Genomic DNA, 23,588 nt, shown 5'->3' with positions numbered 1-23,588 from the left:
CCTGCATATTCTGCTCTCTCACACAAAGAGTTTGCTATCCCTCCTTGCTCTCCTGCCCTGTGCTTCCATGGATTGCAGCACTCCAGCAACATGATCTATCCCACCACATCTCTGTGATCATGATGAGACCACAGACCACAGCCCTGCAGCTGCACAACAAATCTCTAATTCCTCTTGCTTGTTCCCCATGCTTTAGAGCACAGGACACCTGAAAAGCCACACACTTGTGCTAATTTCCCAGAAAAGGAATTACAGCTTTCCCTAAATGCTCTTCTCCCAGTCATATCCTTTTTCATGTCCATACACTCTGGGTGGCACCTCTGTGCCCTGTTTTTTTGTTTATGAGGTCCTGGCTGTCTCCATCTCTCTGCAGCCATTGCCCATCCACCCATCAACCACTTCCTCACTTGATCACGAATCATCATTTCTCCACTCTGCTGTTCCTGTGTTAAAGCTCAAGTGTACCAGAGTTAAGCGTCAGTGTACTGAAAGAACAACAGCTACACGAAAGTTGTATATCCTGTTCTGGAAATCAGGGAAGAAAATGTTTGTCAGGTAGAGTCTGGCAGTGACAATTCAGTGACAAACTTCAGTGACATACAGAGAGCATAAATCCCCAAAACCATATACTGAATGACTGCGATACAAGCTGTTCAATGGCGTGGCATAACATGTGAAATAAATTAGAACTGGTTTAAATCCACTGTTACAGCTCATTACATTATCCTCTTTCCTTGATAAGCTCATATAAAATATTTTAATTACAGTTAAGAATTCAATTTTTAAAAGTGTGTAAAAACAGATTAAAATTTGGCACAGACATAATGATATTATATCATACACTGATCAAGATAAAAACCACAATTCTTAATAAGATGTGGTTTTCAAATTTAAAATGAGAGATAACAATAATATTCCTAATGCAGGGGCAATTTGTTTGAAATCCAGATGCAGTGAGACAAATTCACCTTAAAAATGTTATTTAGTCTTTCATAAATTTAGCGGATTTTATTAAATTGGATTTAAGCGAAACACCTTATGGTAGCTTGTTATTCCTCTAAAACAGAAGCCTCCACCTCACCTTTACCATGCAGGACAGTTCCTGCAGCTAACAGCACCAAGAAGTCCAGGTATCTCTGTATAAACAGACTACAAATGAAAAGTGATACAATGACATAATTTGGCATAATTTTTAGTCAAGTCAGCAAATGTGCTTCTTTATTTGATTAAGCCCATACAGTGCTGATTTATCATCATGGTTTCTTACTTATTAATCATTTCCATTAAATCATGAAAAAGTTTCCTTCTGCTTCATTTAGGATGTGAGAAATGTTCAGAGACACAGACAGTAATGTCCCCAACACGTGCAGGCACAAAGCACTGCATGACTGTATTAGGAATGCATGAAGACCATGACTGATGAAAGCAAATCTTCGTAAAGAAGGACTGGTAATTTGGTTTCACACATCAAATACACACCAACTCCAAATTCTCAAATCTGATCCCAATTCAAATCAAAAGTCACAGAACTTCCTGTTCACACACCAAAAATTCCTTATATTTTTTTCTTCATTTCCAACTAGAGAGCATGGCAGTTAAACCAGACTTCCCAGGATGGCAACAACAAAGAGTCTGGACTAATTGCATATATAGAGTAGCTTATCCATGCAAAGCCATTTGTTATACCACACACCTGAAAATGCTAAACAAATTATAAAGCAACAAGCTATTTTATATACCAATATTTAGGACTTGCATCAATCACTTCAGGTTACTAATCTGAACCTCAGACTACTCTTCAAGGTAAGGATACTTGTTGAATGACTTAATTTAGTGAAATGGCTAGAACTGAGGCATCGCCTTTGAGTTTCTATATGCTCACTAGGTTCTCTAGAACAAATTTTGTTCTCTAGAACAAATCAGGAGAACTACAGTAGGTGCATAAAAAAGGCAATCCAAACAGCTTTGCCCTTAAACAGAATATTATGCTCACACAGTTGTCATGGCCACTGGCCTGACACACTTCCAAATGAAGATGATGCTGGATAGGTGGTTTCAGAATGACAAAAACAGGCAGACAAAAAATGCTACTCTTCCTGCTCAACAATGCCATCCCATCCTATCCCATCCTGTTTGACTTATGTTAACATTGGGTTCTTTGGATGCAGAAATAAAATTTGAATTTCAAATCATTAATCAAACTTGAACTTAAAACTTCTAATTCCTTGACCTTTACCAAACTTTAGTAATTGACAGAAAGAAACCTTTTAATCTTAAATGTCAAAATTTAAAGCAACCAATCCAAACAACTCAGTGTTTCTTCAACAATGAAAGGTAAAAAAGGATGATCTCCCTCCCTTTGACACCTGTCTGAAGACAAGGTGAAGCATCCAAGTTAACAGGTATTTTCTACTTTTTAATGGAGGTTTAGGCAAGCTAAAAATAACTTAATAAATACCTATTTTTAGGTGAATTCCACTCAAGATACATAACTTTTAAGGCTGAAGTTATACAGCATGAATCTCAAGATGAAAAAAATTGTTCCTAATATAATCAACCCTTTCTCCAATCTTTTAATTTCTTCCTCATATTTCTGTTAAAAGAACTGCACTGTACATTATTGCTACACATTTTGTTCACTGTAGAACTACTACCTGAATTTAGAGAAGAATAAAGCAAGCAACCATAAAGTGTCTAATTTCTGAGGTACAGATTCTGTGGACAGTATCAGAAAGGGAAGGCATCTGAATTCCAATTACATCTCACTTTATTGGTCTAGAGTAAAGCTGAATTGGAACTCCTACTGCAGACAATTGGCTTTGTATACTAGGTCACCCAATCCTGTACCCCAAGTGCTCTGCTACTCCTAAGAATGGAAGAAGTTGAGGATTTGACCCCAGGTTTTACCCTTGCCAGGCTCACACAAGATTACTGGTTCTCCCAGTCCTGATATTTATGATCAGATATTCTGAACTCAAGGAAAATTTCTGATAAAATCTGTTGGCATATTTATGGAGAAAAAAATTATATTTTTGATGAACCTGACAAAAACACTGAGAGGGCCTAGTTGAGAAAAAATTCTGTGCCTGTGAAATAAGGCATTTTGGTATGAAAAAAACCCCTTGTAAGTCAAATACCAAAAAGCTAGGATACAATGAAATGCAGCATTTAAAGACATGAATTGAAATGACTTTAAATACATTTACAGTTCCACTGCAGTGTTCTGTTGAATTGTGGATTACTGCAGCTGTCAGGTTGCACCAGTTGCACCTCCACCAATCTGAAACATGACTTTAAGTACCCTTGTGAACATTCTTGAAAAGAAAATGAGGTGGATCTAGCTCAGACATAGAAGACAGTTTCTGAGTTTTCCTAACCTCCCTTGCTTTTGCATATACATACCAAACTCTTGCATCTAATCTCAGACACTGAGTCTGTCTAGAAGTGTTCTGAGTGGTAAATGATGCCTTCCAGACTTATATCAGGCAGATTTCCTAGTAGGGATATTTTTTTTTTATAGTTCATAATTCTTGTTTTTTATAACACCTAAAGTTAAATTTTTGACAGTTCAGGAACTGGCAGATGTAATCAAAGACTACCAAGCCAATCCTACAGCCATTATAGTTGCTGGGAGTTTTGTTATCAAGATAAATGAAAACAAAAAAGCCACCTGTTCATCTAAAAAAGCCCTTACCCCAGAATAGATTAGTATCAAATAAAAGATGCATTTGATTATTGATAATGTAAATTATTTAAACTACTTTTGAACCAGATATATCAAAATTGCTATATGAATAATAGTTCCAAATCTAGTAACTTCTCATATACATGAAGTCAGCAAAATAAAGGCAGGTAGGTAGGGAAAAATACTGTGAGGAAAAAAAAGCTTCTATGAAAAACTGTTTAACTAAAAAATCTAGTAATACTTCTGCTGTAATACCTTACTGACATATTGATTACACTGATTCTTGAGAATCACCACTGTCCAATGAGAGGACAACCTGTGTTCAAATTCAACTGGGTTAAACACATTCATCTGCCATCTCCTCATGGGAAGTTTGTTTTCTGTTTTAGATGCACAACTGCAAAAATATTGTCATCTTAGGCCAGTCATGGAAGACAGTTTATATGTGCGTAACATTTCTCACAAATTCTTACGCTGTGGTTATCTAGTTTCAAGAATTTCTGGTTGCATTATGGCACTCAGTGAAAGAGGCAGTGTTACACAATTAAAGCTGTGTGGAGAACTCACCTGATCCTGCCCCGAGGGCGCTCAGATTGCTCTGACATAAAACTTGTGCTGCTGAGGCGAGAGGCACTGCTGGTTCGGGAAATGGCTGACACATCACTGACATCACTATCTGATGATTTGGCAGAGACGTTATCACAGCTTCTGTACTGATCTGTTTGTATGTTATACTAGAGACCAAGAAAAGAAAGAGTGAGGAGTCTCATCAAAACAGAACATGTTCATTGTGACAACACATGACCTAAGCATGACAATTACCTTTAACTGCTTTTAGATACAAAAAAATTGTCTGAAATTCAAAGAAATGCCTACATTAAATAATGCCTTTATGTCTAGTGCAGAAATCAAACAGGTTATTTATGGATTAAAGAATATACTTGGAATAAAAGAACACTTTGGAAAATAAATAGGCTGTTGTTTATTCAGCACACTAGAACCACAATAATGAAATATTTACACGAAATAACTATGCAGCATCTCAGGAACATGTACACCAACCATTTTGCTACTTTTTCATTTTTAAAATATTAAAAATATATGCTATAAAATACCTGCACATAGAACTGCATATGAGTCTGAATGAAATGTAATGCTACACAAAGCTATTAGGGACTGATTTCAGTTCCTAAGTTCTATGAAGAAAGAGAAGAAGTACATTTTCTGTCTCAAAATGCCTCTTTGTATTGTGATACTAGAGGATTAGTTAGGTAGAAAGCTAACTCAGCAAATACTCAGTATTTATTTCCAAGCAGATCAGTTCCCTGATCTTGTTGCTTTTACATCTGCACATGCCTAAGAATTAGCAGAAGACACAGCAGGAGAAATATGTGGACAGGGGTAGAAGTTACTTTGCTTTTAAAACCAACTGTGACACCACACCATCTATTACATCATGCTTTACATCATTGCTCATATTATCAGTTAGACAGGTGAGAAAGGAAGCTTCAGTCCTAGTAATGTCCCACTTACCTAAATCTTCACTCATACAGATATGAGGACTAAATAATTGTCAGGCCCACAAAAGTAAAACTCATTGTCATTAGGGGAAGGTACTCTTGGCTAGAAAGCAACTAAACCAGTGGCATACTTCCCAGGGTATATTATGGGAAAACTATTAACACATAGGAGCACTAGGCAATTTTTGACATGACACTCTAGGGAGTTCATTTTCCAGAACTGTGCTCTGTAAAATTGCAAGTCATAAAAGTTTATTTATGAATCATTCACAGATCTGTGGCTGTCTGTGAATATCCAAACTCTGACTTTGCTGGCTGAGCCACTTAGCAAATGCCATGACTTAATTTCAAAAGTCTGGCAAACACAAGCTTGAGTTTGTACAGATGAATGTATCAGGTCTCCTCTCCTTAAGTCAGGATAATCTTCTCTTGCTCCAGTGTCTTTCAGCAACTATGCTTGTGCATACTTGAAAACCTCTTGGTAAAACATTGAAGATAAAATCAGGAAGTCAATAGTAGTAGAGAAGGGGAAGAAATACAGCAATGCTAAGCATCAATTGTAAATATAGAAATCTGCAGGACAAATGCAGATTATATAAATTTTCTGTCTCAGTGTGTTTTTCAGGTGTGCATTAGAACACTGCTGAGCAAAAACTCTAAGCAGTACCCCATGAGGGCCTTGCAGTGGCTGAGTACAAACATCTGCAGGACAGAAAGCTCTGGTTTATTAAAGATAACTTGAAGAAAATGAGTAACAGAAAGGACTCAAGTACCGATATTCAAAAATATTTTCAACTACAGCAGGAATTTATTGGTAGGTTCTCTTTACAAGTGACTTGTGACTTCACTGAATATAAATGCCCAATGGGCATTAAGGTGAGACTACGCTGACGTGTTTATGGAGGTCAACTTTCATTAATGGATTGTTGAGTCTGTTAAACAATTTTGGTGATTGCTATCCTTCAGACTGCAAGACAAAATGGTAACTCCAAAATGGAAACACAAAGCATACTAATTCTTATCTGACCTGTTTCATAATAAGATATCATATTTTCCTTCTAAAGTATAAAAAAAAGTTCAAATCAAGAATACAAGTTTGAAACCTTTTTACTTAGGCTAAATATAAACATTCAGAGCCTAGAAAGTGGAACGGTTAATTCTCTCCAGTGTAAGTTAAACTGCTCCAGTCCCAAGACAGATGTTTTATGCAAAATTCCTAAAGAATTCCTAATGAATCTCTAAATGAGACATGTAAAAATACAAAAACCATCTGGACACATGGATTGATCTGGTTTTTCCATTAAGCTAAACAAATTTGCAATCTGCAATATCATCCCATTAAATAATAAAATTTCTGTTGATTTCAGTAAAAAAGGGATTTCACTCACCCCTTATATTGAGATTATATATACAAATAATTCTTTAAGCTGAGGTTTCAAAAATTCTTTGCTTAAAATATAACCAAGCAATCTTTCTTAAATGCATGGGGTTTCTTAAGGATAGTAACAGACTGTTTCAGAAATATCCCTCCATGCTTTATTTGTATTTGCTGAAGACAATTTGACTTCTTCCCTCTGCCATTATAATGTCAAATTACTTCTCTTTGTCACCACAAAATCCATATTCTTTTTGTGGTCTTTGGTTTTAGAGTTTATACAGTGAACCTGCAGTGGTAGAAGACTTAGAATGGTCCCTGAGCAACCATGACATGCTGCTGGAGAAGGCAGACTCCCCCATCAAGAGAACCACCAAGGCCAGATTCAGTGTCTTCTGGAAGCTATCCTGCTGGAAGCCTTTTTTCTAAGTATTGAGGGAGGTATAGATTGCTGGCCTTTTTTCCAAGCTACACCTGAATCTGCCTGTTTAGCATTCAAGTTATGATTGAATAGGTGGACTGTGTGTGTCATGAAGAAGACCTGTTGGAATTCTGGAACCAGAACCATCACAAAGTCCCTCTGTTTCACTTGTACTGAATGTGTTCCACCTTTCATAGGGTATCTACATAGGCTGTGAAAGTGGGGAGAGAGGCAGAGGAAAAGCATCAAGCATGGTTGGGCAGCTTATCAGTTAGTTACTGGGAGAGAAGTTAGAAGTCCCAGTTTGTGTATCAGTGGCTGTTTGGATTCAGCCCCATCAATAGACAGTTCAGCATCAATATGAAACCATTTACTATTGCAGGGGTCTTCAGACCAGGTATCATCCCCAATAAGTGAGGCTATATAGATATCCTCACTCTGTTTTGCTCCCTATAGTCCAGCAGTGGAAAAAATTGAATTGTTTTGTACTGGCTTCAGAGACAGTTTTTCACATGTTGGTAAACAGAGAATTTTACTGAGAGATGGGACATAAAGAAAAAACCGAATCAATGTCTTCTACTTGCCTTGTATTGCAATCATACAGCTAGTGCAGAAAACATGGAGCACTCTTTCCTAAATCACATTTTCACGGCATGGCTGAGATTTTCCTACCCCTTTATACTGTATACCAGGGCTGTGATTCCCAAGAAAATGAAAACCTTTCCCTTCACAGAAACAGAGATCAGCACAAAAAGTAGTGATGCTGAAAATTAATGCTGAATGCTACAGTTTACATTTTACTACTACTATTTCTGGATTTAGCTTTTCCTTTGTATACCTGCTGCTTCTAATTAATTCTTCTTAACAACTTCTACAGGAGGCATACAAGTTTTCCTACCAATTTCCTACCTACCTTTGATGCAGTCTGATAGTTATCTCAGCTAACAGATGAACAAAATGAAAGCAATTTTGAAGTTAATATTTTTTTCCTTCAAATATATAGAGAAGTAAATACTTTCACTACCACAAAGCATTGCTCACTAAAATGAGAATATTTTACTGTTGCAATACACCTGAATGTACCATTCAGAAGAAAAATAATATGGGCTAAGATCCTCTTATATGGTATCTGCAATGAAGTAATGCCTGTAGGTTTCCAACTGGGCTCAAAAAAAAAATTATAGAATTCTGTAAAGCAGAAAACTGCTGCTCTTTACAACTGCACATATATTCGCAGTAAGTTTCCCTGACATGTTATATTTAAACATTATATCAAAATGAAATATATTTTCAGTGCAATCACTTCTCTTTCAACTCCATATCTTAAAGCTTATGTAACATTTCTTTTCCAAGGTGCACTGTTTATCACATTAGGAGAGTCGCTGAAGTTTGCAGCAACTTCAATAGCAATTACTAAAGAGTAGGTCTTGCTTTTTTAAACATTAATAGCAGCTAGTTTCAAATGCCAAAAAATATCTGCACGGTCCTTGCCTGCATTACAAAACCAGAAGTCTATGAACAGCTGAATGCAGTTCTTCCGTTCAAGTTACCACCTGTGGAACTGTTGATTCTTGCACACCAGCAAAAGGAGAAAAAAGGGGTATGATGAACTGCAGATGTGTTAACATCCATGGGAAGAGCATAGACACAAACCCAAAGAGTGTACCTCACAAATAATTTTACAGGTCCTTAATGACTAACAATGTTAGCAATATTACTGATTATAAGGCACATCTTAGAAGTCATTTAACAATCCATTGGATTATCTTTTGTATTAGAAAGTATTTCTAATATGAAAGTATTTATATTTCTAGATTTAACTGCCAAAACCATGAAGAATACAAGAGTTCAGTGCTTTGAAAATTAAATGAGTGTGCTGTTCTTTGACTACAAAAAAAGCCCCAGGTGACTAACCTTGACAAATATATACCTCATTATGCACTTAAAATGAGGAAATGAAGTGAGAAAATAAAATGGGCTTTAAAATGAGGTCATTAACATGAGGAAAGAGAAATCCAGACCAGATGCACAGATTCATCCAGGGACTTGTATAAGTCTTGAGATCGCAGCTATCTTTTGAGAGGCTCTAATGAGGAATTTTGTAAGACAAAATCCTGCACTAAACACATTGAGTTTTATGATTGCTCACATTGGGCTCCTCTGAATTCTGCTGGTGTTCACAGCCCAGCAGTTGGCACCTTAGGGTGTTTAGGACTCATCACTGACACCCACCAGTTTCTGTCCTAGGAGCAGCTCAGGCCATGGTTCACAGCCCACTAAACACAGTTCTGCAGAACTCTCCCTATAATTGTATCCAACTCCTATGAACACTGCTCGACTTCTGAACAGGGAACAGTAAAAATGAGCAAGTCAAACCATGAGGAAACTGCAGTGAAGCCTACAGGTCAAATAAATGGAACTCACTAAATGTTGTGAAATCCAGCCAGTACTGGAGTGACTGCCATCTTAATATGAAATATAGAATTTTTTCTTCAAGGTGGGTGAAGAGGACCAAAAGAAGATGCCACATCTATTTCCAAAAGCATTTTCTATATACAGCCCTAGATAGATGCCTTACCCAGCATGACATAAAAACATTATCAGTCTCCTACCAGCCCAAGAATCCTACTCAGACCTGCTTCAGACATTAACTGTTAACACATAAGAGTTAAGACAGTAACTATTGAGTTAATTCCATAGGGCCGCTGAACAAATGCCATGATTACACTTTTATACTAAATCCTTTTCAATCACATACAGTCTTAAGTCAGTAGTGCATCTAAATATAGAGTGATATCCTTTTTAAGTACATACTACAGTGCTCTAATCAGTAACTCTCTCGAATAAACAGAACTTCCAAAAAAATGGAAAGCTGGAGCAGCTGCAGCATGGTGGTTGTGTTCTATGTGTGGCATCTGGAATAAAAAAAAACTTAGTGTATTTTGAATTAAAAGGCTAAATGAGTTACACTGCAATTCACCTCTGTGCAAATTAGTGGAATTATGCCACTAAATGCTTTGATTCTCTCAGGCACTGAACAGCACAAATATATGCATATTAGCCACTACAGCCTTACCAATATATAAGAAAGGCAGACACGTTCAAAGCTCTTCTTGAAACACTTTTGACAAATCCCCAGATCTCTGGTGGTTTTTTTAAATCTTTTTTTTCCTTATTAGGAGTTAACAGTTTCACATACATTATGGAGTCTTTCCAATGTACTGGGAGGAAATAAGGATGTGAACTCTGTGGAAGTCTCAAACCAGAGTGGAATAGCCATGAAGATGTATGTAAATGTTGCAGGGCACATAGTTATCTATTCAAAATCCATCAAAATACCTCTTCAACATCCATTAATGGACGGTCAAAATTGAAATTTTCATGGTGCATGCTTGGAAAACTTTTGCTTGCTTACTGAAACTAGAAAATTGAAAAACTGAATGGGAAAAATTCTGAAACTGTAATGCATAAGAAATTGACTGGAAATTGCAAAGGACCAGTTACAATATCTCTGTTTAAAAATGACTTGTTTCAATATAAGAGAAAACTTATTTAACTTTCAGGAATTATTCTGTATGGGTATAATTAACCAACGCAAATATGATCCAGTCCCATACTGAAGGAAAATTTTTGAAAGGTTTAGAGAATTTTGTGTGTAGTAAACCAGGCAGATTTGCAAATGCAAAAATATTGGAAGAATCAAATCCATGTGAGCTGATTGCTCTGAAATGCAGAATGGACTATTTTCTCAATGTTCAGCACTGCATAATTTTTCTGATAAATATGTTTATTTTCTGGAGCAGCAGGTGAACACTGCTATTTGGGAAGGAAAGTGTTTTGGTTAAAGAGGGAAAAACTCTACCTGCAATTCTTATTTCTTTAATAGTCAGTTAATATTTCTTTTTCAGTATTCCAGAATGTCTATTATACCACTTAATATTTTTTATTTTTTTATTTAAAGTAAGTCTTATTTCTGCAGCTTTCAAAGACTTTTCACAAATTTTGGCAGCAGAAATTGGGTACAGTCTTCAGTTCTGAGAAATCTCAGTCGTCAGCTTTACCACAATAGCTGATTTGACATACTACATTTTCATTACAACTGTCCAGATTTTCATCTGTATTGATTATTTTCTTGATTCTTTCACCATTTTCTCAGTACAGAGAAAGACAGTAGAATAAGGTTTGCTTTGGTAACATTTTTAAAGTGATCACTATCACCATAGTGAAATGAAGCAAACAACCACATCACTGAATATCATGGAGTGTTAGAATGGGCTAACACAATTCTTTCTTAGCACTTAAAAATTAAGTTAAAGCTTAATTCTATGTTGAACCATCTTATCTAGGAGTCAAAAATTATCATGTAGAAAATACATGAAAAGTTAAAGATTTAAAGTCCATGGCAATCCTTACTGTTTTAGCAGGCAAAAAAGTACAGAACACAAGGTACTCCATAAATATTTCTCTATAACAACTAACAGAGAACTTGTTTCTTCAAAATTTTCTTCATACTTTTAGAAGAAAAAATTCTGAATGGAATATTTTCAGTGTTCTTTTGATTTAGTACTTGTCATGGTTTCAATTTTGATTTTCCACACGCATTTAAAACCAAAAGAAGATCCTACAAAACTGGAGGTTCTAAGGATAAGAGAAATTCGTAACATTGCAGGTTAATGTTTTCTAACAACTATTTAACCATACATTGGATCTATGCTGATCAAATAGGAAAAACATATTGAAGAGCCAGAAAGGTTGCTTATCATAAATATTAGGATTAAAAAATATGTTTCAGAATGATAAACACACAAATTTCAATCAGTCTGTAAGCACATATAATCTAACTCAAAAACCTGGCCTTTGACTCTGGTCTCTGGTCATCCTGGCAAAATCCTCAGATTGCATTTTATCTCTCTCATGAAGATTTTATCAACCTCATTTTGACTATTTTTTTTCTAACGTGGTTGGAAGTATGACAGAGATGCACTGCATCTAGCCCTCTTGCCCTGAGTGGACCTCTTCGGAAGATAACAGCAAGCCCAGTAGCAAATGAGCCGTCCTAATTAAACAATTTCTTGCTTCTGATAGAGGATCTCCTTAGAAATTTCCACTCCAGCTGTTGAGCTTTTTTAATAGTACTGATATCTCACAATTTGGCCATTAAGGACCCAAGGTCTCATTTCTCTTGTTTCTCTTCCTTCTCTTCCTGACAACTCTTCATTTAAGTTCTTACTTAAGTTGTCTGTATATTTAATTGCAACAAGATCTTGAACCAATTTTTCAAATATGTCAGCTATTAAAAGCTGGTCGCCAAATTTCCTATTTAACCATTCCTAAGTAAATTTGTGATTTTGTTTTAGATGAGTACCTCACTTATACATTATTTTAACCTGTATGTCCAGGAGCATTCAGCTCCTCACAGCTTGAATTGTAAACAGCAGTGCAGATGTGCAAGACATTTTCATCAGTTTGCTTAGAACCCTATACAGTTTAAATTACAAAGTTATGGGCTATCATTTTAGCCTTATCAAGAAAACAAAATCCCTCTATACAACTTCATTAACACAATTTCAATATATTCCATTATCACAGAAACTCTTTATGCTTTTTATTAGGAAAGGAAATTGAAGTAATCATTAGGCACTTCAAGAAAGGAAATACTTTATCTCTGACATTATTAGGATGCAAAAAAATTAAACAAATACGAGAACGTCAGCATGGGATTGAACCTAGTTCTGTATAGCTCTCCACACATCAGACAGCAACAAGGGCCAACCTACTCTTTCATGGCCTACTTTTCCAAACTTTAGGGACTGGAAGTCTGAGGACTTCCTAAGCTAGATGTGATAAGTCTCTTTTTAACAGCTGTTGAAGGATCTTTCTCACCTGAATTAGTTTTTAAGTATTTTGGTTTTTACAGATTCATTTGAGTTGATGTCAAAGACTCAATCTAATGCACGCCAGATGGGGGCAAAAATGATGCTAAAAAGGTATTACTTGAAGACATTTCTGTTAGGCTTTAAAATACAGTATTCTTGAAGGTTACATAATATAAATAAACAAGTTTATGCCTTCAATTTTCAAGCCAAAGTATCATTCCAAGACTACTGACTTTACCTTGGTGTATTGCTCACGCTCATGTTCTTGGCTAGAACCAGACCCTGATGTCTGATTATAACGGTGCATTTTCATTTTCATCTGTCTCGTTCGCTCCTCCACTACTAAGCTTGCTGCAAAAACACACAATGAAAATCAATTAAAAATAGAGAAAAAGTTTGGGGAAAAAACAAATGGTTTAGCAAAAAATTTTAGCTTATTTCCATTTCAACAAAACAAAGAAAAGTACAAACATGTAGAACGAGCAGGGTGTAAACACAGAACAAAGGAACACTAATGTCAAGAAATCAGTCACTTTCATTGCCAGAGTCTTTACCTGAAAATGGGGAGACATCCCAATTTATACACATAATCAAGCTGATGCAACAGATATGAAAAGAGTGAAAAAAATTTAGGTGGTAGTTGAATTATAAACCTGTTAAATATTCTGGATGCAGGGGATGTAAATCCATGATCATCTAAGCATGTGCTTTTTTAATTGTAGAAAATATTAGAGTAGCATTCTAAGAATTAATTCATTAAACAGGTAATAAAATTTATTTTTAAAGTAATTAACTCCTCCTACTACCTTAAAACATAGTAGTTTAACATGGCTAAGACTATTTGAAAGGAATAATTTCTCTATTCAACCAGTCATATCAAAACCACAGTCATTTTCTAGTAGTTTTGAGTTTTTTAACAAGACCTCCTTTAAAATCACTACTTTGTAATGATTACCTTTAGTTCAAATAATTATTTGTTCTTATGTTTTCAACTTCCATATGTCAATGTCTCTTTAAAAACAGACATCTTGCACCTTTAAGGAATTGTGGTGCTATAAAGTACATCTTCTTCAAGTTGAACAAGTTATGGCAACAAATATTGGCTGTGCCTGCCACAGGCAGATGACCTTGCACTAACAGAGAGGGTGGTGTAAGAGCCCCTAGGCCAAGGCTTCCTCCAAGTAACTTAAGTCTTGTGGTAGTGAGTAAATTTCAGAGGGATCTATATATTTTGCTATTCTTTAACTTCATAGCATTTTAAATTCAAAGCAATACATCAATACCATGAAAACTGGCACTTTTTAACAGTTCTAGAACCAGACCCAAATATTTATCAGTAACTATTCTAAATCACAGGAGTATTCATTATGTTCATGGTGGTTTAACAGGTTATAACATCTCAGAAGAACTTATTTTAAGTTGGAATTTTTTATGTGTCACAAATCTAATTTTATTTGAGGCAACCTCCACAAAATCTTCTGCTTTTGTGCCAACCATGGATTTATATCTCTCTCTACAAAAACAACTACTTGTATAAGTCAAAGAGCCTTTCTCCAGATCAGTGACAGGAGAGAGGTAGCTATATTAAAGCTGCATGTAATCAACTTGCAATCACAAAACACAGAGAATTTTAAATTACTGGGAAATAAGTACTCTTTGTATTTTCAATTAAGAGGTACTAAATTTCTTATGTGTGGCTTTTATGCTGTTAGTTCACCGTAGCATTATTTACAGATTTTTTTTTGTCTGTGCTTTGCCAGCACAAAGATATAAGATAAAAAAACAAAACCAAAAACAAAAAGAAAAAAAAACCCAAACCAAAAACCCCCAGTACACTCAGAATTGGATATTTTAAACTATAAAGTACTGCACAAATCACATTTGTGCCTGCACATACCATTTGTAACTTGCTCATAGAAATGATAGAATGTCTGTGTGCTGGTTGGGTATGAAAATATTATATAAAGGCATCATTGTGGATTCCTTCCACATTTCTTGTTTAAAAATAAGAAATTTAAGTACAATAAACTACAATACAATTCTGCTACAACTACAGATTTAAGGCATGAAATAAAGTTATCATTATCTTCAATCTCCCATATGCAGAATCCAATTTAGCAAATTCTGCACAGGCAGAATGTCTCACTGGGCCCAGCAATTATTCCAGATGACTAATTATGTCAGTAAATGTGTACCTTAATTGCAATGAGTCCAGTTCCACCATCAGATATGCAGGCACAGCTCCAATTACTTCAATGGAAGTTGCATGGAGGTATCTGAAGGCAAAATTGAGCACTTTAGGTGAAATTTTTAAAGATGGCCTCTTATTTTAAGGACAGATATGAAAGGATTAAGATAGATCAATTAAGGACTGAAGTAAAAAAATGTGTATCTTAATCCTGTCATACATGCATGAAACAAGCTGAGGATATGAAATCAAAGGGAAAAATGAGACCCCTTTAAAAATTTAGCCCTACATGTGTATGGTGCACAGATTAGAGTCACTAATCATTACCCTTTCATTGTTTGAATTTTAGGTCCTTCACCTGTCAACTGTATGTTATACTAAATAATATATATGATATGTTACCCGATATTACCTGTGATACCTTAGAAAGAATATTCTATTATGTAATGAAATGCTATTTCAGAGGTTATTATTTCAGTAAAGACTCAGTAAATATTACATCTTAATTCTTTAATTCTTGTTTTTTGTTATGTTTTAATCCTTAAGCTTAACTTGTTTATGTTCTGGTTTTTCCTTTATATATATATATATATATATGTATATCAAAGAATGTGAGAACAATTAATGAGGACTATGAAGTAAATCTAAATTCTCTAACAGAGAATTTTGATTTTGTCCATGAAGTACAATGCAATTTAGCTGTGAATGTATTTCTAAGCATGCAGTTGCATGAATCTACTCTAGAAAATCCAACTGTGTTCTTTCTAGCTTTGTTTACCATGCACATCCGAGCATATGTTGAACGTAGCTCAGTTCTGTGATGGAAAATTTTCTCTGCCTGACTAGTGGCTTGGTAAAACCTTTACATGTTAATCATGAGAAGCAGAAAAAAGTCTAACATGGGAGCAAAAGCACATTAGCAAAACTGTAACAACCATAGGTAACAACACCGTATGATCACATTGCTTTCTTGGAAAATGGCTGGTTACCACAGGTAACAAAAACTTGACATAAAAATTACTTAGCCTCCCTCTTAGGAAAATATGGATCTACTTTCTTTTAGGACATCACTATTTACAGAGTGCTTTTCCTGAAGGTCTTGAGAGATAGAACTACACAGCAATTTACAGATCAAAGCACTATAATTCCAAGACCTTTACACTCTATAGTGGCTCTAGAATTAAAATATGAAGATTTACCATTGGTGGCTCAAAATAGTGGTACAACCACAACCAATATCCATTGTGTCAACATGTTATTCTCTGGTGTCAGAAGTCACACTTCAAAGAGCTGTAACTCCCACCTCTTCAAGGGCTGATGATTCAGATGTGAGATTGATCAGCGTAAAAGTAATTGAGAGAACTCATTGATCAGACTGCTTAAATAAAGGGTGCAGCTTTATAGCCAAAGCTTACTACTAATAAACCACATGAAGGTTAACACCAATGATGTACATAAACAATCAAGCCATGCAGGAGAGAAAAGACAGACATATGAATGGAATCAAAATGTTATATTTCAATTCCATTAATCTATGTATAAACCCATCTGACTCCTGTAATTCCAGGTGTACTGGGTCTGGCTGGGATGGAGGCAGTTTTCTTCACAGCTGCCTGTTCTTCTAGCTGTGTCTAAGTGTTGATAACACATCAGGGTTTTAACAATTGCTGAGCAGTGCTTGTATAGGACCAAAGCCTTCTCTGTACCTCATGCTGCAGCCCCCTGCCCTGTCCTGGCTTCCCCCTGCCCTCAAGTAGGCTGTGAGAAGAAAAAGGTGGGACAGGTGACCCAACTGACCAGAGGGACCACTCCATACCATACAGCATCATACTTAGCAATAAAACTGGGAGTAGTCTAAAATATGCGATTCTGTAAGACACTACTTGAAAGAGGCATGGAATAAACTAAAGAAAATAGCTACAGATCTTATTTTCAGCCTGCAATCTACCCTCAAAGAAAATTAGGACAGACTAACAGTTGTTTCTTCTTAAAGGAGATAGCCACTTAATTTTTCTAAGACTTTACCTGTTAGAGATAGCCACTTAATTTTTCTAAGACTTTACCTAACATTTCATGTGCTAGTCACATTTCTTTTAATATATGACTACTATGTTAAGATTTATAGAATTATATCTGGTGCCACTAACTAGTTGACAGGCCTCATCTTTATTAAGTATCCTCAGAAAACTACTATGGACATCTTTCAGCCCCTAAAGGCTGTTCAACTAAGGGAGAAGTTAGAACCAGCTAGAATCCTAAATGTTCAGAATATATTCTACCTTTTCAATTATGTACAAAATAACACAACAATAAACTGATATATCAGATGTAGTAGGGCAGATAAAGTTTTCCTTTTTTCTTTAATCAAACTCTTCTGAACAGAATGTATCATATGGTATATTTCTGTTATCCACAGAATATGAATCTAATAATTCAAGAAATATGACTTTAAAAGAAATTAATCTTGCATTAGCATCAACAATAGGCCAAAACTATGAAAATCATTGAGAGTTACAAAAGCAGCACTAATAGTAGTGGCCAGGGCAAAAGAAACAAAAGTAATTTTAAGGTTGAAAGTTCTCCCTTTAAGGTTTAAAAGGGGGTCTAAACTCTACATTATATGCAATATTCTAAAATGACATGATGCCTGAAACACCCATTTATTAGGCTGACAACATAATGTATGACAGTTACGTGGGATCATTTAAATAAGGATTGTATCACAGGCAACAATAATGAACTGGCAAGCAACAGCATAAGTGCTGTAGGTGCCTTTCTAGTTCTAGTTTTTTATTCCTGAGCTCTAACTCTTTACATATCCACCTCTTTCATATCACAACATTCACCAAAGAGACTACATTCTGAAAATTCTGGAAAACTATGTATTTTGTCAATAAATATCATCTATTAAGAATCCCCTCACACATTTTCAAAAAGGCTAGGTAAATCAGATAAGTAATAAGATCTTTGTTTAAAAAGTCAAGTGATTAATCCCAGGAGCAAATTTTCATCCCTTGCAGTCATTAAGTGAAAATACCTTTCTAAAGGACATTCTTGCTCAAAGCCAAGTATGGGCTTAATGTCAGAATGACTGTGACATTACACGGTTTGTGATTCAAACCAATAACCATACTGTGCTTCTAGATGGTAGAAAACCTAAGGATGTCAACACTGGCCATACAGCACTTCTGTAATGATCAAGTCTTCAACTAACACAGAATTTTCTCCTGAAGTACTTTGTATTTCTGTTAAAGATGGTCAAGACAGAAAGAGGAGGTGCAGGCGAAAAGTATGACTTGGAAAACTTCCAAGTCTTACCTGCCCTATTAAATGTCAGAGAAAGCTACATAACAGGAAGACACTGGCATCAAGATAGGTGTAACTCCTTTCAGAATATATCACACATCCATCCTTTATGATTCAAACTTTAAGAGAAAAGGTCTAGAAGTCTAAAAGGAATCAAAGATTTCTTACATAATGAAGTACTGAAAAGTAAGTTGAAGTGAAAATCTATCTCATAACTTATCATAATAACAGTGCTTCTGGGGAAAACCCAACAAGTTCAGGCAGGGGAACAGAGAACTGCACTTCTTCCAAAAGACAAGAGAGGTCTGATCTATTCTTCAGTTTCAGTCTTCATACTAAGAAGAGTGGTTGAAAAGTGACAAACAGGAACAGCTGTAATACAGTCTAGAAGCATGTACACCGCCTTTCTGCACAGCAAAAGCTAGGAGATTCATCTGTCTGAGCAACTTAGATGCTCTGTGGATGGGAATCAGGGGGAAAAAAACCTATCTGGTTTAAGGAATTATATATGAAATAATAAAAAAAAATCTTTTTTGAGATGTGGCAGCTGAGGAAGAAACTAGGCAGAACTTATGTGCATGACAAAGGCAGGGAAATAAAGCAGCAGAGAGATTTGGATGGGATAATCTTCTAGTGCAGAGGTGGCTGTGTGGCACAGAAATGAAGTCACACTGGTGTTGGACCAGGATGATCCATTTCAGAAATAATACAGAGTCTCTAGAAATTATTCTGTTGATCCTTCAGGATGAGTTTTGCAGTATGCACACACAAAATATCCTATACATGCACAAAATATCCTTACAATAGGTTTCCTGGCTTTAAAAATTCACAGAAAGCTCTACCATGAAATTTAAAAAGCACACAAAATAATGAGCAGATAAATGTTTTCAAATATAAGGTAAGTAACACTGAAAAATCAATTTTTTTGCCAAGATGAAGAACTTGCTATGTCTTCTTTGAGTAAACAACTTCAAAAAAGAATGGCAACATGCAGATAGTGAGGGAGAAGGCTCTGAACCCTGCTCTGCCTGATCAGAACCTGCTGTAACTACTTCAAGCTTGTGTTTGTGGACTTCCTTTCCATGGAAGCTAATAATTCTCTGGACCTCCTCCCAATCATAATTAAAGAATGACCAAGGCACACAATCAGATTTCCAAGCTGGGAGATAAGCTTGGATGTCTGAGTACACACAGAGGTATGGTGGCCATCTTGAGCTTAACAACTCACTCCAGAAGGAAGATATGCCAGTATAGAAACATGAACTGGATGATGCAACATTCAGTTCTTTCTCAAAGGGCCTCAGGGGTGATCCACAGAGAAGCTTCTATGTTAAAGGAAACAACAAGAAAACAAACACACACCTCTTAAAATTTGAAAAAAACAAAACAAAACAAAACAAAACAAAAAACCCAAACCAAAAAACAACCAAAACAACAAACCACTGATTCTGGCAGCAAAAACACTCAGCATTTTCATAATCTGCTGAAGCCTTTATTGCAATCTTTTCAACTGATTACAAGGAACAGATGTTTCCTTTGTTGCAGAGTCATATGCTCAGTGTTCACTTCTACAGTAAATGCTCTCCCTCATATTTATGTCTCCTTTCACAAAACATCCTGTAACTCTCCCACTCTCATCTCTAATTCACTACTATCTATTCGTTTTACCTCTTGTAAGAAGTTACAGTGGGCTACTAGTGTAAATCAGCTCAAATTAAGATATTTATGGTCTCCCAGATCTGCTGGCACTTCACTCTTCCTGCTGCTCTTTTTTTGCCCAGCTCTTTTTAGTCCCTGGGTTTCATCTGCCATCAGCTCCCTTGAGCCAGAGGAATCTGTGCATCTAAATATCCCACCACCTTCTACACATGTCCAAATATTGGGCCAGATCCATCCAAATCTTGTGGAAACAAGCTCTTTTACAAACCTGTTAGTGACAGTCTAGTTTGTCTGCATAAAGTCCATTGTTTTAAACAAAAAACCATCCACTGCAGCCCAAATCTTGACAGAGGCATAATCAACAAACAGGTAAGATTGATTTGTACTGCCCTGTTTGAGAAAAATATAAATACTGAGACAGAAATAATTTGTAAAATCAAGCACTTAGCACTTTCTTAAAACATTTAATATTCTGAACACTGTAAAAATAACATATAATTACTAACACATAATTTATATATTTCTTTTTCATCTCCTTTTAACATTATCATGAAAACATACTTGTGTATGCTTGACATGGGTGTTGGAATTCATACCTAGTGGAGAAGTTGCTTTTTTTTTTACCTAAGCACCCGTCCCTTTAGAAAGTAAAGTAGTTGTAGGAAATACTTTAATTCAAGTTCAACTCACAGTTTGGCTATGACCAGCCCAATATTCAGACCAGAATTTCCCAAGATGAGCACAACTCAGGAATAAAGGTTAGAAAAGGTCAATCAGTGCTAGTAAGGTTTATGTAGTGTACTATTTTGATCTTAATAAAAGAGTGTGGTGGTTTGTTAAATTTTTTTTCTCTACAAGCTTAATTTGGATTTTGAAATAATTTCTACTTTCAGCTAAAAGTAAAAACGAAAATAAAAATAGGACTTTTCTGCAACGTGGCTTTGAGAGAGACATAACAGACTACAGTTTTCACTTTGTGGGGCAGCCTTAGATACCTGTTGTTTGAGCTCACTGATTCTCTGCTATCCGCACAGGCATAAATTCACAGGATTTGAGCATTGTTTCTGCCCCGAAACCCCCCTCTACAATGGGAATAACTTTCTGACACGGGATTGACATGCAAGAAGAACACAGCCCATTCTTCAGAATCTCTCTGCATACAAAAAATAGGTTCTGACCATCAGCACCTTTAACTATTCCTAAGCCCACACCTAGGAAACATCCTTCACAGCTGCCAAGGACCATGGCATCATTAAAAGCATGTGCTGTGCAGAGCTCAAGAAAGTTTGGGAAAAATCATAAGTTTCTGTGTGAATTTTAACTCAATCAAGTACCTTCTGAGCCATATTAAATATCTCTGTTAAATCCAGTATATTGCATTTCAATAGGAACATGAGAAATCACGAAAAAAACTGCTCTCAGATTCTAAAGAGGGGCATCAGATAGCATAGAGACATTTGAGCAACAACCTTTTTGCATGTTAACACTGATAACTAAAACCTATATATTGACATGGAGTATATTGAAGGAAAAGCCAGTACCAACAGTTGCCAAACATTTGTAAAAAATTACGTAAATATTTACCTTTTGTGGGAGAGTTAAAATTCTCTTGCTCTTCAATGAATTAAATGCACGGAATGATGGAAACAGAAAAAGAAATCAGCAAATTTAAAGTTAGATAAAGAAACGTGTTACATGTGACAATGGCATGTACAGTAGGCAGAACTCCAGCATATGTAAAAGTAATGTAGAAAATTAAAGTGATAAATCATGACAAATAATAAAGCCTATGAATTTTTCTTTAAAATTAACAGGAACAATGATGTTACAGAGAACCAGATTGTGGGGTCTTTAAGTATTCTGCTAGAGAAGTATCATCATACCCAAATTTATGGATGACATAAAAATCTTAAAATTGTTTTAAATAGCACTCTTACTTCTGAACCAGACAGCACAATTTGAAGCCTCTTCTACAATAATGAGTGTTAAAAATTTATTTTTTATTAACTGAAATCTATAATACTCAATACCCACCAGACTATTAAAAATCCATTTTTAGGGAAAACATGAAAGATTATGAGGCTTGAACTCTTTTGCGAAAGTTAGCAGTGCCAAGAAAAATACTCTCCAGCATGAGTAAAGATCCCACAAGCTGCCTCAAAATATGCAGTGCCACCTAATAATTTAAAAATAAAACCAGAAATATGGAGACAAAACAAACAACACTGATAGTCTGAAATCTGAAACTGAAAGGACCTTTTTTCTTCTGCCACTCAATTTTTATACCGATTTGAAAAAAATTATTGACTGAAAGGGTTTGATCTTTTACCATTACCACAACCACACTGTCACTGCAACAACATTTCAATGATCAAGTACACAAACACAGAACTGTTTTCACTAGCACTTCTTTTTCTTTTGGGATCTTCAGTTGGTTAAATACAAATATATACTTGCAACTCAATATATTATTTGACAACATACTTATTTTCTGTATGAAATTCTGATTCTTATTTGTTTAAAGAAAAAACACTGGACATCAAGACACTGTTCCTCTGTGACATCACCACCATTGTACAAATACCACACACATGAACTTTATACGTGTAATCCCTGTTCAATCCCAGCAGCGTCTTCATGTAGTTTTCCCCCATGTAACAGCAGCAGCACACACACACACACATGCACTTCACCTTCCATACAAGTGCTGTACAAAGCTTTTTCCAACATGACCTAAGGTACAGCAACACCTACTGCTGGATACATGTTTCCTTTGCTCGGTGTCACCACATGAGCCCTACTGCTGTAACCAAATTCCGGAGAAACACACACAACCACACAGCTTCAGTCAGGTTTACAGATGCTCTTTACATGGAAACAGATTGCTATGATCACAAACCTTACTTTCATTATATGATTTCTCAAATAGGAAACTGTATTGTGAAAGCTATGAGAAAGAAACCCAAAGAACACCCAAATAGAAGGCAGATAGAGGGAGTAAGACCTATTTTGCACAAATTACCCCTGAAAGATTGTTGCTTAACTACAACCATTGCACCTTTATATTGCTGGGTCATAAATTTCAACAGTACTATTTTTTTGTTGTTATTTGCTCGCTAGAGTAATAATATAATCCCTACTAAATTCTGGTGTATTTACTTCCTTGATCAATACAACGATCAACCATTATGCAAGAGTGTAGAAACCCATCCTCAAATCTTATTCAAGCAAGAATTCCTGTGATGTTTGATAGCTGCAGTGACAGAGGATGGACTAAGTAAAGACCACAGATGTATCCTTTATACGAAAGTATAATTTAAAAACCATGGAACTGCATCACAAAGTTGTTATAGAAACAGCTGAAAAGCAAAGTCAATGCAGAATCCCCACCCCTCTTAACGATTTGCACAGTTCCACTCCAACATGATGCAAATAAAAAAAACAGTGATGCAAATCTCTTACAGCCCAGCAAAGAATGACATATTGAGAATACACCATTGTCCTTACCATGGCTTAGAATTTCACTGCTTTAGTCACTGAGCCGAAACTTCTTCATAG

General features: G+C 35.8%; 1 protein-coding gene across 13 annotated transcripts in view; it reads right to left on the bottom strand.

The window, feature by feature from the left end:
• The window catches only part of RIMS1 (regulating synaptic membrane exocytosis 1), a 301,446-nt gene that overhangs the window by 50,525 nt on the left and 227,333 nt on the right, over positions 1 to 23,588 (bottom strand). For 9 of the 13 annotated variants that reach the window (XM_066315004.1, XM_066315003.1, XM_066314990.1 and 6 more), the window contains 2 exons: positions 13,116 to 13,228; positions 4,253 to 4,419 (listed from right to left, as the gene is read on the bottom strand). The exons of the other annotated variants lie outside the window; for them this stretch is intronic. In XM_066315004.1, the coding sequence (XP_066171101.1) occupies positions 4,253 to 4,419; positions 13,116 to 13,228 (280 nt within the window). The remainder of the gene's footprint in view (positions 1 to 4,252; positions 4,420 to 13,115; positions 13,229 to 23,588) is intronic. 13 annotated transcript variants of the gene reach the window in all.

Source organism: Sylvia atricapilla, chromosome 3 (assembly GCF_009819655.1).
Source record: "Sylvia atricapilla isolate bSylAtr1 chromosome 3, bSylAtr1.pri, whole genome shotgun sequence".
In the NCBI taxonomy this organism is placed as follows: Eukaryota; Metazoa; Chordata; class Aves; order Passeriformes; family Sylviidae; genus Sylvia; species Sylvia atricapilla.
This window is presented reverse-complemented; position numbering and strand designations above follow the sequence as displayed.